Here is an 18869-nt window from a genome sequence, read left to right on the forward strand (position 1 = left end):
GAGTGAGAAAGCAGAAACCTTTCTCCCTAGCTCAAGCCCCTAGACTCCAGGTTACCAGGAGGAGACAGTTCTGAGGCTCTAGTCCCTGTTCCTAAGAGTGCTTTAGCACTTTACTTTAGAGCCATGGGATGAAAGTTAGAAATAGTCCAAGAGAAGGGATCAGAAAGCCTTCCTAACAGAGCATCTTAGACATGAGGCTGTAAGTTCCCTTTTTCATGCTGGTCTTCCTTTCCACTCCATGGCTCATGCCTTGCCCTTTGCACAGTGACTCGTTTTCAAGGAATGTTGCCTTTCTTGTAATACTTTGTAGGGAGCTTCACAATGCCCACGATCTTAAAAGCAGTATGACTTTTTTTATTCTTTCTTATAGTCAATGGAACTATTTCAGTCACGATTAGAAGAAGCTGAAAAAGTTGCATCCAGAAAAGAAAATTATTGTAGAGGTGGAAGATGGAAGAAAAATGACTATTCAGAAAGTGAGAAAGAGAAGAGAGAACAGCATATGAAAAAGGAGACGCGAGGTGAAGAGGATAGAAACAGGAACACGTTTGGGGGATATACTAGGGAAAAGTACGGCAAGGGGTGGCCGCAAGAAGACAAAGGTTACAAAAGAGTTATGTCAAGAGAAGACCAAGAATGTGGACACAGTAGCACGGAGTCAGAATTGAGAGGCTACAGCTCCAAAGCAGAAAAACACTCCGATGAAAAACAAAGTCAGGAGAAGAGTTCATCTCTAAGCAACATGAAACACAAATTTCTGAAACCTTCTGAGGATGATTTATCATCTTACAGTGCACCTGGAGACTACAAATCACAGCAGTGTTCTTCCAAACTGCTGGTTCATAGCTCTTTGAGCAGCCGTTTCCAAAAACCTAGTGAGGATGCTGCACTGTGGACCAAAACACACTCAAAAGATAACAATGAGAAATTAATGTCTGATCAAAAATCATCGGGTAATTGGAAACAAACTGATACCAATAGTTGGGAAAGAACTCCAAGTGACGAAAAAGAGAAGTCACGGCAGGAGTACTCAAGCGATGTCCCTGAGAAGAAACAAACATTATCTGACAGTAAAACATCGTGTTCTAGGTATTTTACAAACATCTTGACTTGTCTCGTACTTGCTGTATTTTTCATGGCAAATTATGCTGGAAACTCTATATATTGTGGCAATATTAGATCTGACCATATCAGGTCGCTTTAGTTAGGAGGAGGCTGGCTTCCCAGCTAGGGGCAGCTAAAATGGACCACTATAGAAGTAGTGAACACCCCTTACTTGTCCTGTCTCCTCAGCATAGTTGAGAATTGCTAATGATAGATTATTTTCTGCTTCTTTCTAATGTTAGTTCACACTGCAGTAAAATTAGCATCCTAGGCAGAAAACCTCCAAAACACTCTTAACTCTTGTTGCATTTATAAAAGACAAACTTGAAATGTTAGAAAATGCTGACTAAAAACTGAAATAATTAATACAGCAAGGATAGGTTTGCCACCTGAGAGATGAAATTATATGCTAAAGTAGTAGCATATATAAAATAGTAGAGGTATTGATTAGAAAAGTGCACTTTCTGTGTAGGAGAGGAGGAGGAAAGATGAACAGGAGTGGGAAGGGAAACTGTCGTGGTTTAACCCCAGCTGGAAGCTAAGGTCCACACAGCTGCTTACTCACTCCCCTCACGGTGGGATGGGGGAGAGACTCAGAAGAGTAAAAGTGAGAAAACTCATGGTTTGAAATAAAGACTGTTTAATAGATAAAGCAAAAGCTATGCATGCAAACAAAGCAAAAAAAGGAATTCATTCACTACTTTGAATGTCCCCCCCTTCCTGCTTCTTCCCCCAGGCTTATATGCTGAGCATGACATCATACGGTACAGAATATTGCTTTGGTCAGTTGGGGTCAGCTATTCCAGCTGTGTGCCCTCCCAATGTCTTGTGCACCCACCAGCCTACTCACTAGTGGGGTGGTGTGAGAAGCAGAAAAGGCCTTGACTCTGTGTAAGGACTGCTCAGCAATAATGAAAACATCCCTGTGTTGCTGGAAACAGTGTTGGTTCCAGCGTAAATCCAAAATACAGCCCCATACTAGTTTCTGTGAAGAAAATGAACTCTATCCCAGCCAAAACCAGCATAGAAACGGAAACTAATATGTAGTAGGAACTTCAGTTTCCCTGACTTCCTTTAGTGAAAGACAATGAAGAGTAGTAAGGAGAGGTGGTCAGAAAAGTAAGTTGTAGACAACTGAGCTTTTGCTCTACTCGAGGCTACCTGTTCTCCAGTATTACCAGCTTGCTGGTTCTTCCAGTCATATGAGTAGTGTGGTTATTACTGTGAATGTGTTCCTTCAGATTTTCCTAATAAAAGGTAGGGATGTGCAAAAGTATTTTAGAGTCAGGATGGTTTTATTTAATTGCTTGGGAAAGCTGGACAAGTAGATTTTCTTGGTTGGATTATGTAAGAAGGGTGATACGATTTAGTTGGAAACAGGATTTGATGAAATATGATCAAGTGTAGTTCCTTCTTTCTTATATGCTAATGTCAGTTAAAAAACCCTGAAAAAAGCCCCCCTTCTTATAGCAGGGTTGTGAATTTATTTTTAATGTTTAATTGTTGGATTCTGATAATAAGACAATATGTTAAAGTATTTATTTTATTTATAGCTGTTCCTATGTGTAGTACTGGCAGATACCTTACTGTGTGTTTGCAAAGAAAAATTGTATGTTAAATGAGTACTGCATGACTAATCAGAAACAGGCAGCTTAGTTTACACAATTCTGTATATTTTGTATAGTTGGGTATTTTTTCCAGATTTTACTTGCTATAATTAGATAAATTGTTTGCATGATGTTCACTTAATCTTTTTTTTTTTTAAAAAAACATGACTTTGAATATGCATCATGGCAGGAGTAGTTTGTATGTGCTATGGGAAGTCCCACTCGTAAGTGTTTGTCATGTCTTGTTTTATTGTTTGTTTTAGTATTTGCCTAGGTGTTATTTTGCTGGAAAATGAGAAATACGTCTTCAGAGTTGTTTTAGTTACTCTGGAAAAAATAAATCTTGTAGCATTAAACCTGTGATGTATGAGACATTATTAGACATTCAAATTTAGTGATCTTTGTTTTTTTAGATACTGCCCAAATAGTTATTGCCCTGAAGTGCCTGGGGCTTACCACTTAAATGTACTTTGTAAGCTTCTGATTAGAATGATTCATTGTGTGTCTGAGCTGGAGCCTCTGGGACTTCCTTAGCTCTTGGTTTGTTCATGACTTTGTTCAAGTACAAGGTCTGCACAGTCCACAGTTGTTTTCTGCCTGCCTTGGGGTAGTGCGTTGGTTTCCATAAGGAAACATAGGTATTCTTCTAAGGAGGGTTAGCTGTGGTGAGCTGGGAGAGTGCATCTGCACTGTAGTTCAGACACAGGCTCCATGAAAATGAAAACATACAGTCAGAACTATATGTTTGGAAGAAACCTACCCTGTTAAGAAGCTGCTTTTTTGCGCACATAAAAAGGCACGATTATGCATGGTTAGTTTTATCCTTCTTCTTAAATGTCATGTGCTTTCTTTAAAAAACCAAATACTTCACTGATTAGCAGCAAATAATCTGTGTAAATGACATACAACCTTTGTAAGTCTACCTTCATTCTCAGTTTTGTTTCCTCCATGAATTCCAGAAGAAAGCAAGATCTTAACAGCTGTGTTGTACAGCTTATGGCAAGTAGGAGTTCTGACATCCAGTATACTTTATTTAACTGTAATACTGACAATAAGAGAGTTTTGGTGATTGTCCACAATGCAGTGACTGAGTGAGAGAGACCATGTGAAGACCCCACACCTTGTTCTTATTTTATTTATTTATTTATCTTTTGGGGTTTTTTTGGTGAGGGAAGGTGTGGAGCTGTGTGTTGCTTTGCATATGTGGTGGGTTGACCCCAGCAAGCAACTGAGCTCTTACCCAGCTGCTCACTCATTCTCCTTCCTGCAGAGGGATCAGAGGAGCAAAAGGGAGAAAGACTCATCGATCAGATAAAGACACTTTACCAAGTGATGGAAAGAGCTAAAAACAAGTGGTACAAAGGCAGTCAGTCACTCACCACCTCCCATGAGCAGACCGCTGCCCAGCCAGTCTCTGAGCAGCAGCTACTTTGGAAAGGTTGCACCCTCAGCTTTTACTGCTTTTACAGCTTTTTTACTGCCACTCCATCATGTGGCGTGGAATAGTCCTTGGGCCAGTTTCAGGTCAGCTCTTCTGGCTATGTTCCTTCACAGCCTCTTGTCCACCCCAGCCTATTTGCTGGGGATGCAGAGTAAGAAACAGAGAAAGCCTTGAGGCTGTGTAAGCTCTGTTCAGCCACAGCCAAAACACTGGTGTGTTATCAACACTGTTGTAGTCACCAGTTAAGTCCAAAGCACAGCACCATACGGGCTGCTATGAAGAACATAAACTCCATCCCAGCCAGACCTAGTACAGCACGTAAGTAATGAGTAGAAGTTAGTGATACCATCGCTTCATTTTTTCGTATCTTAAAATAAGCAACTACTCCTTTACAGTCTTAACTGTACATTTTAGCTTTTGGTTACCACATGTAGTAAGGGCAACACTAATTTTAACTGGACAGAGCTGCAAATTTTGGGAAACTAGATTGTGTACAGAAGAATTCAATTATTATGATAGAGAAGATAATTATTTTCTTTTCCTCGCAGAAGAGGACTAAGCATAGAAACTATTTAGCTAACGTTTTCTTTGGCATGTGTTTTCTGTTTTAGTACTGTTAAACCTGATTGTGCATCTTCTTTGATATTTTAATTCTATTTCTTAGCCAATACAATTACTGAGCTGATTTATTAGTGAAGCAGAGATTACTTAGGCCTGGAAAACCAAATAGCTTCTGCTTATTCACTTACTTATTTCCAAGTTCTTTTAAGCTGACTCTTAACTCCTAAACTTCTTTGTGTTTGAGATAGTGTATGGCTTGTCTTCTTGTTTCCGTCTATGAGAATTGTGGTTTTTTGTAGATTTTTTTTATAAATTTCTGTCTCTTTCATTTCAGGGTTGGTTAAGTGGGGTAGTTATCTGTTGGAAATAATTTATAAGCTGCTGCTTTCTTTTTCTTCCTAAAGTTTCAAGTCGTGTAATACATGTACTCTTTCAGGGGTGCTCAGTTAGTCACAAAAAGTAAATCTTCATTGACATGAAGGCTTGGATTAATAGGTGTTGCTGGTTCAGTTCCTCATCTCTCACGCTGACAATGTACCTTTTAGGTTTTGTCCCTTCTAAAATAGAGAGAGGGTTTCTTCAGCCTATAAATCAAAGTGTTTTGGACAGTTATGGCACAGGTTCATTAAGTGCTGATTGGATGTCCAAGGGATCTCCCCAGAGGAAAAGTCCATCCAGCTAGTGTTTACTGAACATCACACTTAATAATGTGACTGCTTCAGAGTTTAATTCAGGACAAGGTAAAAAGCAAAATAAAACAATGTTTCTAGTCTGAAAAAGTTTATATGATGATTCAAGTGCTAACACCACTTAAAAAAACATTTATGAAGTAATAGACATCTCTTGCTCCCTCTGTTGAAATAGTCTGCCTTGTTTTGAAACATACAGGTTAAGGAGAAGTGAGAACTTAATCTTTGGCTCTGTTTCTGGTGAGGTGAATGTAAACTTTTCTGCTGAGTTTTTAGGTTTTGGATTGGGCATCTTCAAAACATACAAAAGTAACTTTAGTAATTTCCTCAGGGTCTGGGGACATCTGGCAGTTAAAGGTGACACCATCTTCAAAGTTCTCTCATTTTTCAAATCCTAAGGGTTTAACCGTATTGAGTAGTAAGTGAATTCTGTCTCTCTCTTTTAATAGCAGGGGCCAGTATCATAGCAGTATTCTTATGTCTCTTTTGTGTTAGATATTTTACTTTTAGAGTTAGTTGGTTTTAGTCTTTCCTAGGGTTAGACGAAAAGAGCCAAACTTGTTGATGCTTCTTTGCAATAATTCTTAGAGACCTTATTTATTATCATAAGAACTCATACACTAACCTTTTAATATTAAAATTAAGATACAATACTGTATTGTAGTACAGCTGTAGCTTCTCTAGGGAGACTTCATATTTTAAAAACTGTATCAGTTAATTTTCCATGGAAACTCTACCATATCAGCCATAACGTCTTTAGAAGCAGAGGTTGTACTGTGAGAAGATAAGTATGAACATATAAGTAGTTTTCAAGAGATGGAAGGCCATTTGGTGTACAGGAGAACAACCGTGATTTTGCTGGAACTGATGAGTAAAAGCATGACCAAAGCCAGAAAGGACAGTTACAGAGTGGGTTTATATTATACTTTCTGCTCTTTTCCACGCTTCTTGTCTGCTTATACCTGCTATTGGCTCTTGACTGTGTTTTCATGCTGAGAAGGTGTTCATAGATAGTGCTTTTCATTTTAATTGATCTCAAAAGTAAAAGGAAACATACCTCATGAAAATTTTATTCAAGCTTTTTGGTTTCAGAGTCCTTGGCAACTTCTGACTGCAAATATATTTTTATAATATGTTGTTATCTATTATTTTGGCAATAGGACCGTATGTACCAATACAGTAGGCGTATATTATTTAATTACACAGATGAATACCACATTGTTTTTCTATGGGTTTAGTGCTGCTGGTGTTTTACAGACATACATCAAAGGATGAGCCACCTCGGGTCCTTAGTGAAGAGGAGATGAACAGACTGGGAGCAAGGATTGTGAAAGCAGAACTCATGGGAGACATGGTAATGTGTTTGAAAAACTGTCATGATTTACTACAGTTTTTCTTTAAAGCTTACAGTGGTTTAGTCGTTTAAAAAAAAAAGGTATTGATTCAAGCAAATTGTATTCTACAAAATTTGATCAGGTAGGATTTGAAGATACTGCTTTTACTGTAACTTCTGCTTTAAATGCAATGGTTCATAGACTAGAAAAGAAGATTCAGGTCCCCAGGTTTTGTAGGCTAGGCAGCATATCCAAAAGCAGTTGTTCCTTGTCTTTTTCATAGGTTTTAGTGTGTTTTTATTGAGCAAGAAGCAAGTGAAAACTACAAAGCTTTCTATCTGTGTTACAAGGTAGTGTCTGGAGCTTATCATTATTTCATCAACTTTGTCACAAGTGGGTGCTTGTGGTCCGTACCTCTGCTGTGTAAGCATAACATAATAGATGATGATATGGAAATAGAAAACTGAAAGGAATCACATAGGCTATTGCATCCAGCTCTGCAATGAGAACAGCTATGTAAGGCTTTGTGGGCAGCTCTGCAAAACGTCTGCCCTGAATGAGTCTGGATCCATGGAGCTGAGATAGACAGCTGCACATTTAATGTTTTAGGAGGCTTGTTTCAGACCGCAGCCAAAGGATCAAGAACTTCATTCTTTTGGAACACTCTAAACTCTGGAAGTACTTTTTTTTTCAAAATTACAGTAAAAATGGCTACAGTGAGTTAATTGTGTTCAGTAATACTGCCTGGAACTTTCAGTTATAACAAGGTCATAGTCGGTTAGTTTTTAAGATACGTTTTACAAGTGCTTGCTCTGAAGAGCTACTTTTAAGGAAGTATTGCTCATTTTTTTTGAGGTATATAATAAAATAACATTTTTTAAAAGTGAGTCCTATCACTATGGGCCTTGGTATTTTTTTTAAAAAGATTTTTGATGAACCTGTTCATCTTACCTCTTGTGACGGAATATTTGCACCAAAATCTGCATCACTAGGAAGTAATAAATAAGACATGTTACGACTTCAAGTTCCAAATTAGTATTTCCTGAGAGCCATTGATTCTTTGCTTTGTGGGAAGTTTTAGGATGTTTGGCGTATGATTTTATTGCTGGTCATGGTCTTGGTCTTGTCAAAACCCCTATCACATAACTTAAATTTTGATAGGAGAAAGTGTCCATTTTATAACTATTTTCTTTTCAATCCGATTTTATATTATGGAATCTTTTCCCACAGACTTTAGATACAGATGTATGTATGCAGCTTTACAAAATTTGAACAAATACACCTTTTGTAGAAATCCTGTACATTGGAAACCTTATTAACTTCAAAAGTGAATTAAAAGTAACTTCAAGCAGTGTATTTTCTACTAAGCTATAATGAGTGTTGAAGATTTAAATAGAGGCCTCCGTATTTTAATGTGTGGTTTTCCTCATTAATACACAAAAAATACACTAGTGATGAAAAAACATGTTTATGAGTGTAATTATATGATAGGTTTGTGAGGGACTGGTGTAAGTCACTTAAGATATTATTTTAAGACATTTTCCAACAGGAGAAAAGGATTGAAGCTATCTATACACTAGCTGCTATAAAGCACTGGGAAAGTTTTCCAAAGACTTCCATGGAGGGCAGCAAAATTTTTAAAACTTTTTTGTCTACTGCTCAGCTTCAATAGCATTGTCCAAATAAAAGTTTGAGCACAAATGTGGGTTTTGTATTTTCAGCTTGACAGTGACTCAATAAGAGTAATTTGAATGAAAATACACAGTTGTTCTGTGAGGAGAGAGTGGTTCTTTAATTATTCTACCATTTTTTTTTGTTTTGACCAAAAATCATGTAGCAGAAGCCAACATTGCAATTTACTGTTAATTTTATATATACATATATACATATACATATGCACTCTGAATTAGCCTAGTTAAAAAAAAACAACCAAGCACAGTATAAATAATAAAATAAATAATCTTTGCCTTGTTGCTTTTTCAGTATTTTTTCTTGGGCTTTCTCTGATCAGATTGAAAGTGTAGCTTGTTTAAGGAAATTCATCCCCACACATCAGAACAGATGGTTATGTAACAGCATGTCCTGGAGGCCAGAGCTCAAGGTTGAGCGTGTGGGAATTCTAAAGCTATTTTTGTTACTGACTTGCTGCTTGGTGTTGATCACATGACAGTTTTGGGTCGACAAGTATAGGCTTGATTGTTGGAGTCCAATCAATGAAACCGGCAAAGTTGTCAGAGTATAAATGGTTGTATTTCATATAGGTTGATAGATGGTCACCTGGCAATTCTTAGTACACCAAGATATTCTAAAATGCTTGTACTTATTTCATAGAATCGTACACTAGTCTGGGATGGAAGGGACCTTTAAAGGTCATCTAGTCCAACGCCCTGCAAGAAGCAGGGACATCTTCAACTAGAGCAGGTTGCTCAGGGCCCCGTCCAACCTGACCTGGAATGTTTCCAGGGATGGGGCATCTACCACCTCTCTGGGCAACCTGTGCCAGTGTTTCACCACCCTCGCTGTGAAAGATTTCTTCCTTATATCTAGTCTAAATCTACCCTCTTTCAGTTTATAACCATTACCCCTTGTCCTATCACAACAGGCCCTGCTAAGAAGTCTGTCCCCATCTTTCTGATAAGCCCCTTTGAAGTACTGGAAGGCTGCAAGAAGGTCTCCCCAGAGCCTTCTCTTCTCCAGGCTGAACAACCCCCACTCTCTCTGTCTTTCCTTATATGAGAGGTGTTCCATCCCTCTGATCATTTTCGTGGCCTTTCTCTGACTCCAACAGGTCCATGTGTCTTTTTATGTTGGGGACCCCAGAGCTGGATGCAGTACTCCAGATGGGGTCTCACCAGAGTGGAGTAGAGGGGCAGAATCACCTCCCTCGACCTGCTGGCCATGCTTCTTTTGATGACGGTTGGCCTTCTGGGCTGCGAGCGCACATTGCCGGCTCACGTCCAGCTTTTCATCCACCAGTACCCCCAAGTCCTTCATCCCCCAGCCTGTATTGATACCGGGGATTGTCCGGACTCATGTGCAGGACCTGCATTTGGCGTTGCTCAACCTTGTGAGGTTCACACAATAATATTTAAATAAGAGATGGATGAGAGAGCAGGAGCATCAAGAACAATTAACACAAGACTAAACTGTTCTCATTTTCCACTTCTTGTCCATTTTAATAACCGAAGTAAGGTCTTAGGTGCTGAAGTTGGATGTATGGTGTAGAGAGATGTGAAACTGCATAGCAGAAATGTCTGAGAGATATTTCCCTAGATCCATTGTGTGCATGTTTGTGTATGTATATATATAAAAATAAATAAAAGGATATGTACCATAACCTGGAGAGTTTATACACTTCATTTGCTGAAGCTTCCTATACATAAAGTAGCATCTATGCTTAGCTACACAAAGCATTTATTAGTATAATTGAATAATGCTTAAACGTCATTTTTCTGGTGTTTTTATGACAATATATGTTTCTATACTTCAGATACCTCTGTTCTGAACAATTTTTTTGTTTTATCTTTGTTAAAGAATTGTGTGAACTATATTGACATGTTTTCTTTAGTCACTGGAGTTTAAAAAATATCAAACCATGAAAAAATGGAATAAATAGTTAATTCTCATATAAAGGTCTCTAAAAGTTTAAAATGGTTAAACTAATGGACTACTACCACTTTCTTTCAAGGAGTTAGCTTCAGAACTTCAAGCAGAACTTGAGAATGCACGCAAATTGAGGGAGACTCAAGGGCAGATTCCAGGAAAGTCTGGCAGAGAGGTAAGGGGAAAGTATTTTTCTTTTCTTTGTTTTAACAGAATGGTGTAATACAGGTAGCAGCTGAATTATAGAGAACATGAAATATACTTAGGAAAATTACAAGGTGTGACTTTAGATGAGCTACTGTTGAAATTAAATTGTACTTTTTGGAGGTAAACAAAACTTTCTCCATTGTACTTTAGTAACTTCCATAGGATTTTTTTACTGGTAATATTTTCTCAGCAATGATATATAACTTGCATTAAAAATAAAACTGATATGTATCATGTTGTGACTGTTTGCCCAGGAGGCCTAGACCTTATGATCTGGAACCTAGGCTGTGGCTGTCTTGCCTTTCAAGCTCTGTAGTGACTAACGTAGGCACCAAAGCAGGTGATCTGTATCTTGCTTAGCTTGCCAGGATTTGGTGCTGGCTGTTACTTAACTCTGATGTCTCTGAAGAAGCTGACACTTCAAGAGTTGTTCTTATTAAATGGTGGTATTAAAGAAATTTATAGTAGTCTTTTTCCATGCCAACTTTGATATAGCTACAAGTAAGCAGGGTTAATATCTTCATTATGAGCTCTGTTCTTAGCATGGAGAAGAGACTTTTAGGCAAAAACTAATGTTCTTGTCCAAGTGACCCAAATTCCACTGTGAAAAGTCAGCTGCAAGTCAGGTGAGTTTGAAAAGCCACTAATATTTTTTTTCCAAATGGCTTTATCTCAGACCTCATACATTGACTAGTATTTCTCCAGTCTTTAGAAGACAAACTGAACTGGAAGTTAATGTGTGGTTTCTTGATGACTGCATTGTGACAATCCTATTAAAGTATAAAGTCTCAGTCCTTGAAGTCACAAGAATTTAAGGTTACATGCCTCTCTGCAACAGGGAGTTTCCTTCTGACATGTAGAAACACCAGCCTCAGCAAAGCAAGAGTTTGGGGATTCGGAAGGATAAACTGACAAAGAAGTAGTAGTCTGCATCCTTCTGGCCTGACATGGGTCCTAATCTGTCTCTACACTGGTATCTGAAAAGTGCATGAGTAGTCCAGGAGGAGCCTTACTGAAAAAGAGAAGTGTGTTACAGACTTGGCTAGGTTGGAAATACCATCTTGCTGTCCTAAAGCCTCAAAGGGATTGACTTAGTATTTCTATTCAAGAATGTCCTGTAAGATAGTTATGATTTTTCTTTTGTCTTTCATGTGCCTGTCCATATTCATTTTTGCACTCTTGTGTGCCTATTTGCTTAAGCTAGGTCTGAGGACTTACAGGGCATCTCTATTCCTTGTCCTGCATTCCCTTTAAACATGGTGGAAAAAGTTGTGAATACCCCTAGTCTGCCCCCTCTTTTTTCTTCCTCTCCTGTGGGAGCTTGACTGAAGCCCCCATTGACCACTTTAGTGCTGTGATTGATATAAGGTTATTTGGAAGATTGAAGGGATTTAAAAACAGGATTCTTTCCTCTCTGAAGCATCTTGGATGCAAAATGTCTACCCTTATGAGTTCCATGTTGGCTTTTCTCTGAAGCTCAGAATTAGCTTCTTACATAATTCCAGGCACAGGAGCTTGAGCTATTCATCTCAGAATGTTTATGTTAGAGTCCATCTGTCTTGCAGAAGCAATCTTTAGTTTATGGGAACCAGTGTGACAGTCCTGCTGTTTTGACTTCACATGGTTTACCAATGCAAATAGTCCCTTACAGATACAACACTGCTGATGTCTGTAATTCTACAAATGGTTAGTTCTTGAACTGCATCATGCCAGAACAGTATCAACCCCTTTACAACTTGCTGTAAAGTTGCTCAACTTCTTAGACTTGCAGTAAATTGGTAAGCTCCCTAAAACCACACTGAAAACCTTGACGTTTACTTGAAGTCACTCAGGTTTTAAGTACTGCCAGGGCTTGCTTTCCAGAGGGTGAAGGTCGTCTTGTACATTTTAGAGGCTTGCTGTCTTGTCTTTATGAATATGCTTTGCCTGTGCCTGTTTCATGGCTACTTCTAGCCTGTGTTACGTGGCTGTTAAGTATGAGCAGTCCAGCAAAGCTGTCGGTTGCTCTGAGATCATTGCCAGGGTAGTCTTACTGGTTTTACAGTTTCAAACTGATTTTGAACTATGAGGACACAGGCATAATGTGTTGGGTACTGCTGTGTATCAAGGGCCGGCTGTATCCCATTGTGGTCTAAACAACTCAGCTGTTCAGAAACCGTCTCGGAACACAAGAGAGGCTGATTTGTGAAGGTGTATCTGATACTGTATGATTCAGTCTTGCTGTAACATTGCCCAAGTGATAGCCTCAGTCAGTTCAGCCAGCTGTATTCCAGGTAAAATACCTGAAGCACTTTCCACAGAAGTGGTTTTCCAAATGGATGTCCCACTGATCCCAAAATTTGATAGCTTTGCCTCTGCTACCAATTACAAACATGAAGCATTTTGTTTGAGGCAGGTCTGTCTCTGGTTCCTTGGAGCAGCATGGCCAATGTTATGCTGAAAGGTCCTGAAAAATGGCTTTGCCTTATTTTCACTTCTGTTGGGAGAATCGAGGAGATAAATCAGGAAGTGGTGAAGGTGATTCTGAATGCATCTCCCTACGATTTTTTTTTAATTCTTGATTAATTGAACATGGATCAATTTCCCAATTCAATTCACTGCGTGACTGAATGAAAACTTGTGCTAGTATAGGGGGATGCGCATGGGCGGCTGGGGTTTATACAGAGGATGGGATCAATTCTTTTGACAGCAGTGCTGGTTTATTCTGCCTTAAAGTGATCAAGAAACAGACTGAAGGGACGTGAAGTGGTAGCTTAAGTCCTGGTTTTATTTATTTGTTTGTTTGTAAGTGAGAATAGAGGCAAACCTAGCTTTTATAGTTTGTTTGATTTAGACAAGAATTCTACCCCAAGCAACACGAAAATTGTGGTTTTGAAGTACAATTTTCAAATACTGATGTTTGGTGTTTAAAAACCTTATGTTTATCAGATGATATATTTCACCAAGTGTACAGATCCTTGTAAGACCATTTTGTTACTAGTTTTCCTTTTGGCCAAAGTCATCCATAGTTTAAGACCTGCTATTTGTGTCGTATTTGGATGTTGCAAGTAGAGGCTTCCAGCTGAAAGAAGCCAAAAAGCATGAATGTATACATCTTTCTGAACCTAGAATAGCAAGAAAATTGTAAAAGATACTGAAGCGGAAGAGAAGTCCATAGCTGCATCCTGAGTAAGCCCACTTGGGTAATTTTATAGCAAAAATTTACCTTGAGGAAGAGGATTTTGTTGTTTTCTTTTTTTCCCTTCTTTGTTCTTGGTAGTTAGTGTGATATTTCTATTAAATAAAGTGAACACCCACAAATAATAATATTAGAGGTTTTCTGTGTGTGAAGGTATCCCAGATTAAAATTCAGTGAAGGCTAAAACGTGTTTGGATTCTCTTGATATTGGAAAAAAAAATAATAGTAACTTTGTCTTAAACCATTTTTCAACAATATTAAAATGTTTCTTTAATGCACTAGCAGCCCTCATTTTGCCTGTCTTAACATTTGATTTGTTTTCAGCTGCTAGCCTTCCATGTGTCTAAAGTGCAGAAAAGATGAAAATTTATTAGTTGAGTTGTTCTGAATTTGGTTGTGGTTTTTGAGTAGTTTTATAAATGGAATTATTTTGCCTGAATTGGGTATGAATTTTTCAATAGAATTTGTGTGGTTAGAGAGTCTAGTTTATATATATATTCCTCTTGAAGGCATATGAGTAGCTGTTATCTTGCTTTTTTGGTACTTCATGAGAAATACTAGGGAATGTTGTTTGGGGATGTTGTTCACTGAAGTTGTTTAATTTTTCCCACATTATTTATTTTTTCCCCACATCATTTTGACATAATCTTAAATATTTAATTTTTTAATTGCATTTTTTCCTACTTCTTTCCTGTAGCTAATTTTTGGATAAAATATCTATATCTATAAATACATACATACATACATACATACATACATATATATATATACACACACACATACACACCCACACATATATATGAACCTAAGTCAGGGGATAAGTGTTTTGTTATAGTCTCTGAACTGGTGTGCTCTTGTAAGTATTTTCCTAGTTAGTTGTGCTAGGAGAGCTAAGAAGCATTGCTATTATCAGGCTCAATGGCTGTGTGTGCAGTTAAGAAGATGCAAGCTTTCTGCTCTACAGTAAGGTGAGGATGCCACCATGCATTAGGCTGCCGTAAGTTAGCAAAGCTCCTCAGTTACAAGGCTTAGTGAGACAGAATACCAAACTGGACAGGAAGATAATTGGAGGTAAAAGGTAGGTTTATTAATATTTCTTGTCTTCACATATCCCTCTAAATATGTCAATATCTGATATACTTAAGTGCATCACAGGTTACTTTTTGTAATAGTAACATTAAATAAACACTTTGATCCTAACCTTTCTAGTTTGAAACATGAAATTAGATTACAACAACAGTTTAGGCCTTAGACACTGAACAAGCCTGATTTACAGCACATCGGATTAGATAGCTCTCATGGGGTGGGGACTCTGTGTGTGTGTCTGTTCTAAATGGAAAGTCTGTGACTAAAAGCACTTAGTGCAAAGTGCATAGGTGTCTCAACTGGTTTTGTGTGCTCAGTTGCAGTGAGAGAGTCATTGGCTTGTTTGAATGTAGCAACCTGAAAGTCTGTAGACAGAAGCTACCTGTGTGATGTGTCTGTTGCACACTGTGTAGGTGACTTGGCTTGGGTAGAGCCTCTCTCTGTTGTAAGCTGCAGGTGTTACCTTAAGTGTGTAGTCCTATACATTTTAGTAGGATTATGGTTAAACTAGGGCATCTGTTAACTGAAATTTAGGGCCTTAGAGGTTATTGTACTTAAATACTGGGGTCACATGTGTACAGCTACAATGAATGCATATGCAAAGACCCTTTTTAAAAGGATGAGTTAAAATGTGGAGTAGATTATGCTTGTTTTGTCTTTACATCTGAGCAGTAGGCAACCTTCAGAGTCTATGGAAGTCGAAACTCTGTGAATATGCAAAAGTGGCATTTGGGCTGTTTGAAGGGACTAACCCTGAATTAAATATTTTAATTTCATTTGTGATAGAATTAAGTGGTGCTTATGTTCAGATGCTGATGTCTAAATTTTCCTGGGCATTTTGAGAAAAGTAAAGTTGCACTTTGAGCCCTACTGAAACTGTGTAGGAGAAGGCTGCTGTACCATAGTGTTTCTGAGTTAGTATAGGTGATGAAAATGAGTACTTATTGAATGTGAGGAGAGAGCAGAAAATCTTGGAGACTTCAGCATTTAAAAAATAACTTCCATGTGTTCATGGTTCATCTCTAAGTACAGTTTTTATTTCTGTTATCTGAAAGTGCTGCACAGCTCTTGATTTGAGTACATTGGTTATGGGGATGCTACCTCTTCCATTGTAAGTACCAGTCATAACTGATGTCATCTATGGTTTTATTATATATTTTTACGTTAAAAAAAAATCTGGAACATTAGCTTTCCTTTGAGGCAGATTATTTGCAATGGTTTTTGGTGGTACAAAAATTGAGAGGTAAAAAGTGAAATGAGCAGGAGGCAGATTGAAAACAAATGGAGAAAAGGTGATTCTTCACAGAATGGTTGTTCCAGCATGTTGTGGATATTGGTAGATTCAAGGAGAGACTGTACAAGCTCATGAAGAATAAATCCCTTGGGGTTTATACGGAAATGATGTCTGTCTCTTAATGGCTGAGTTCACAAATGCTGGTAGGCATCCTTTCTTTTTGTACTCTTCATTAGGCATTCACTTTTGGGTACTGCTGGAGAAGGCATGTTGGGCTTTGGTTTGATCCAGTATAGCTGCTTTTATGTTTTAATCCGCAGGTAGAAAGTGTTCTTTATGACAATTCTAAATAATTTATGATGTGCATTATTTGTGTGCTTTGCCTTTTTGATTTTTTTTTTCCAGATTTCTTCCTATCCTTTATCATGCTTCTGTCAATACTGTGTAAGAACTAGAGTCAAATCTGCCAAATGAAAAAGTTTGCTTTCGTGTTGCTACAAACTGTCTTAACTGTGTTTGTGTTTTTTTAATCAGGTAATATATTGACATCATACAAAATTAAGTAAATCTAGACTCAGTTCATGGTGGTGGATGAATGAAGTAGAACGGTATGCATATTTTAAAACTGTTTTGAATTCCAAACTACGTATGGCCTATGAGAAAAAAACCTTCTCAGTGCTAAGCCTGTTACTGTGTTCCATAGCACTTAATCAGTATGCACAGAACAGAAAGCAGTCTCTGCTGAGCAATCGCTAGAGACAGTTCTTAATAATGATGAATTGTTTTTAAAATACAGAATCAATACAAAATTGAATGAAAGGTAGAAGGTGGTACTTTAAGCAAAATAAGATGGTGTAGGATATACTATGGGATCAGCAGAACTGCTACTGTGGACTTCTGGAGGGCAGAAGGACAGCCTCTTCAGGACACTGGTTGAGAGAGTCCCTTGGGAGACAGTCCTGAAGGGCAAAAGGGTCCAGGAAGGCTGGACAGTCTTCAAGAAGAAAATCTTAAAGGTGCAGGAGCAGGCAGTCCCCATGTGCCACAAGACGAGCTGGAGGGGAAGACGACTGGCCTGGCTGAACAGGGAGCTTTTACTGGGTCTCAGGGAAAAGAGGAGAGTTTATCACCATTGGCAGAAGGGGAGGGCGACTCAGGAAGAGTACAAGGATCTTGTTAGGTCAAGCAGAGACAAAATTAGAAAGGCAAAAGCCCAGCTAGAGCTCAGTCTGGCCACGGTCGTAGTAATGCTTTTAGACTCATGAGATTTAAAGAATAATTTAAAACACTATTTAAAACTGCTTCTCAGAAAAATATAGCTGAGATGCTTGTATAAAAACTAGAATGCTGGGGATTAATGATCCTCTCTAAATGCACAATAAAAACCTGCGATTTCATTTGGAACCTCAGATGGTAGGGAGATACAGGAACAGATGTCTCTTGGCCTGTTTACTCTCAGATGTTTTCAGCTCATCATAATTTCTAATTCCTGCTATTCCATCACACTTGAGTCTCGTCTACAGGATGGCTGTACCATTCTTTCTTCAACAAAATTTGTGTTCTCTGTACAAAGAGTTGACTAGCTTTAACTGGAACAGGGAATGATAAGGTGGGCATAATTTTTCAGAACAGCTTCAGTGTCATTAGTTCATACTTTTAAAAAATGATAGATGTGTGCAGTTTCTGATGAGTCTATCTCCTAAACACTCTAGTTGATGTCGGTAAGAGCAGATTACACAATTATTTATAAGACAAAAATGTATTAAAACAAACCTTGTTAATTTCCCAAATGTAATTTATAGGAAATTGATTTTCACAATTAAAAAGTACTGGAGAAATTGTATCAGCAACTAAATGATATAAAATATCTTACTGGTTTCAGTACATGTAACGGTTATAAAAGGACAAAGCAGATAAAACTTCTTAAAAGTACAAACTGGTAACACAAAAGCTCTGAAGTATGCTTTGACACTAGAAGCAAAAGCCCTTTCCAAGTGCTGTGCAGCACTTGTAGTTGATGGTGACATTTTTTCTGTCTCTGTTTTTCTCCTAACACTAAATGGAATTCCTGCATGTTTTTACTGCTATGTCTATCCTATGACTCTGTTTGCTCAGAGTGAATTGTTTTTCTTAACAAATTTGGCACCACTACACCAAGAAAAAACATGAGCAAAACCATTCATGGAAAGCCTTTCTGGTGCAGTAGAGACTTCCAATCAGAAATGGAAAAGTAGAACCTCGCTGATGCTCTTTTGGTCCTCACATAGCCGTAGTAAACACATGCTATTTGGGTTTCAAATAATTTACATGTAAAACCAATTATAAAACTGTGAACCATGAATTAATGTTCAAGCATGTTTCAAGCATGAATGTTTAAGCGATGAAGCACAATTGTTGTGTTCAAAATGAGGTTTTGAAAAGAGACTTTGATCAACCAATGACTGTTGGGACTGCCTGGTCTCTAGTGTAATCACAGGTTAGGTCTCATTAGCCGTTGCTACCAACATAAAGCAGAAACATTTTATAGAAATAGGCTGTTTGAGAGGAGCAATTAAACTATGCACCCATCCTTCTAAAAGGAATTAATACATTTGGCTTTTGGCCAGCACATCTGGATAACGACATACTTTCAGCTAGCAGCATGGTTGGCGTATTTGTACAGCGTGGGATTTTTGCAGAGGTTCTTTACAGGCGCTGCACTAACGGCTGTGGAGCTTGGGGCTCTCCACTGGTATCTGGAATAGATGCATCACTACCTGTGTCAGTATTAGCTTTCCCACTCTGTTCTGCCTGTGAGTCCTGAGGAATTGCTTCTAGGTAAGATG

The 18869-nt window shown here is 38.2% G+C and overlaps 1 protein-coding gene across 1 annotated transcript in view; it reads left to right on the plus strand.

Moving 5' to 3' along the window:
- CWF19L2 (CWF19 like cell cycle control factor 2) overlaps positions 1-18869 on the plus strand; it is an 86094-nt gene that overhangs the window by 22582 nt on the left and 44643 nt on the right. Inside the window, exons 8-10 of the mRNA XM_082014221.1 lie at positions 371-1089; positions 6660-6756; positions 10425-10514. Coding sequence (XP_081870347.1) covers positions 371-1089; positions 6660-6756; positions 10425-10514 — 906 coding nt within the window. The remainder of the gene's footprint in view (positions 1-370; positions 1090-6659; positions 6757-10424; positions 10515-18869) is intronic.

This window comes from Phaethon aethereus, assembly GCF_964289735.1.
Source record: "Phaethon aethereus genome assembly, chromosome: 1".
Taxonomy (NCBI): Eukaryota; Metazoa; Chordata; class Aves; order Phaethontiformes; family Phaethontidae; genus Phaethon; species Phaethon aethereus.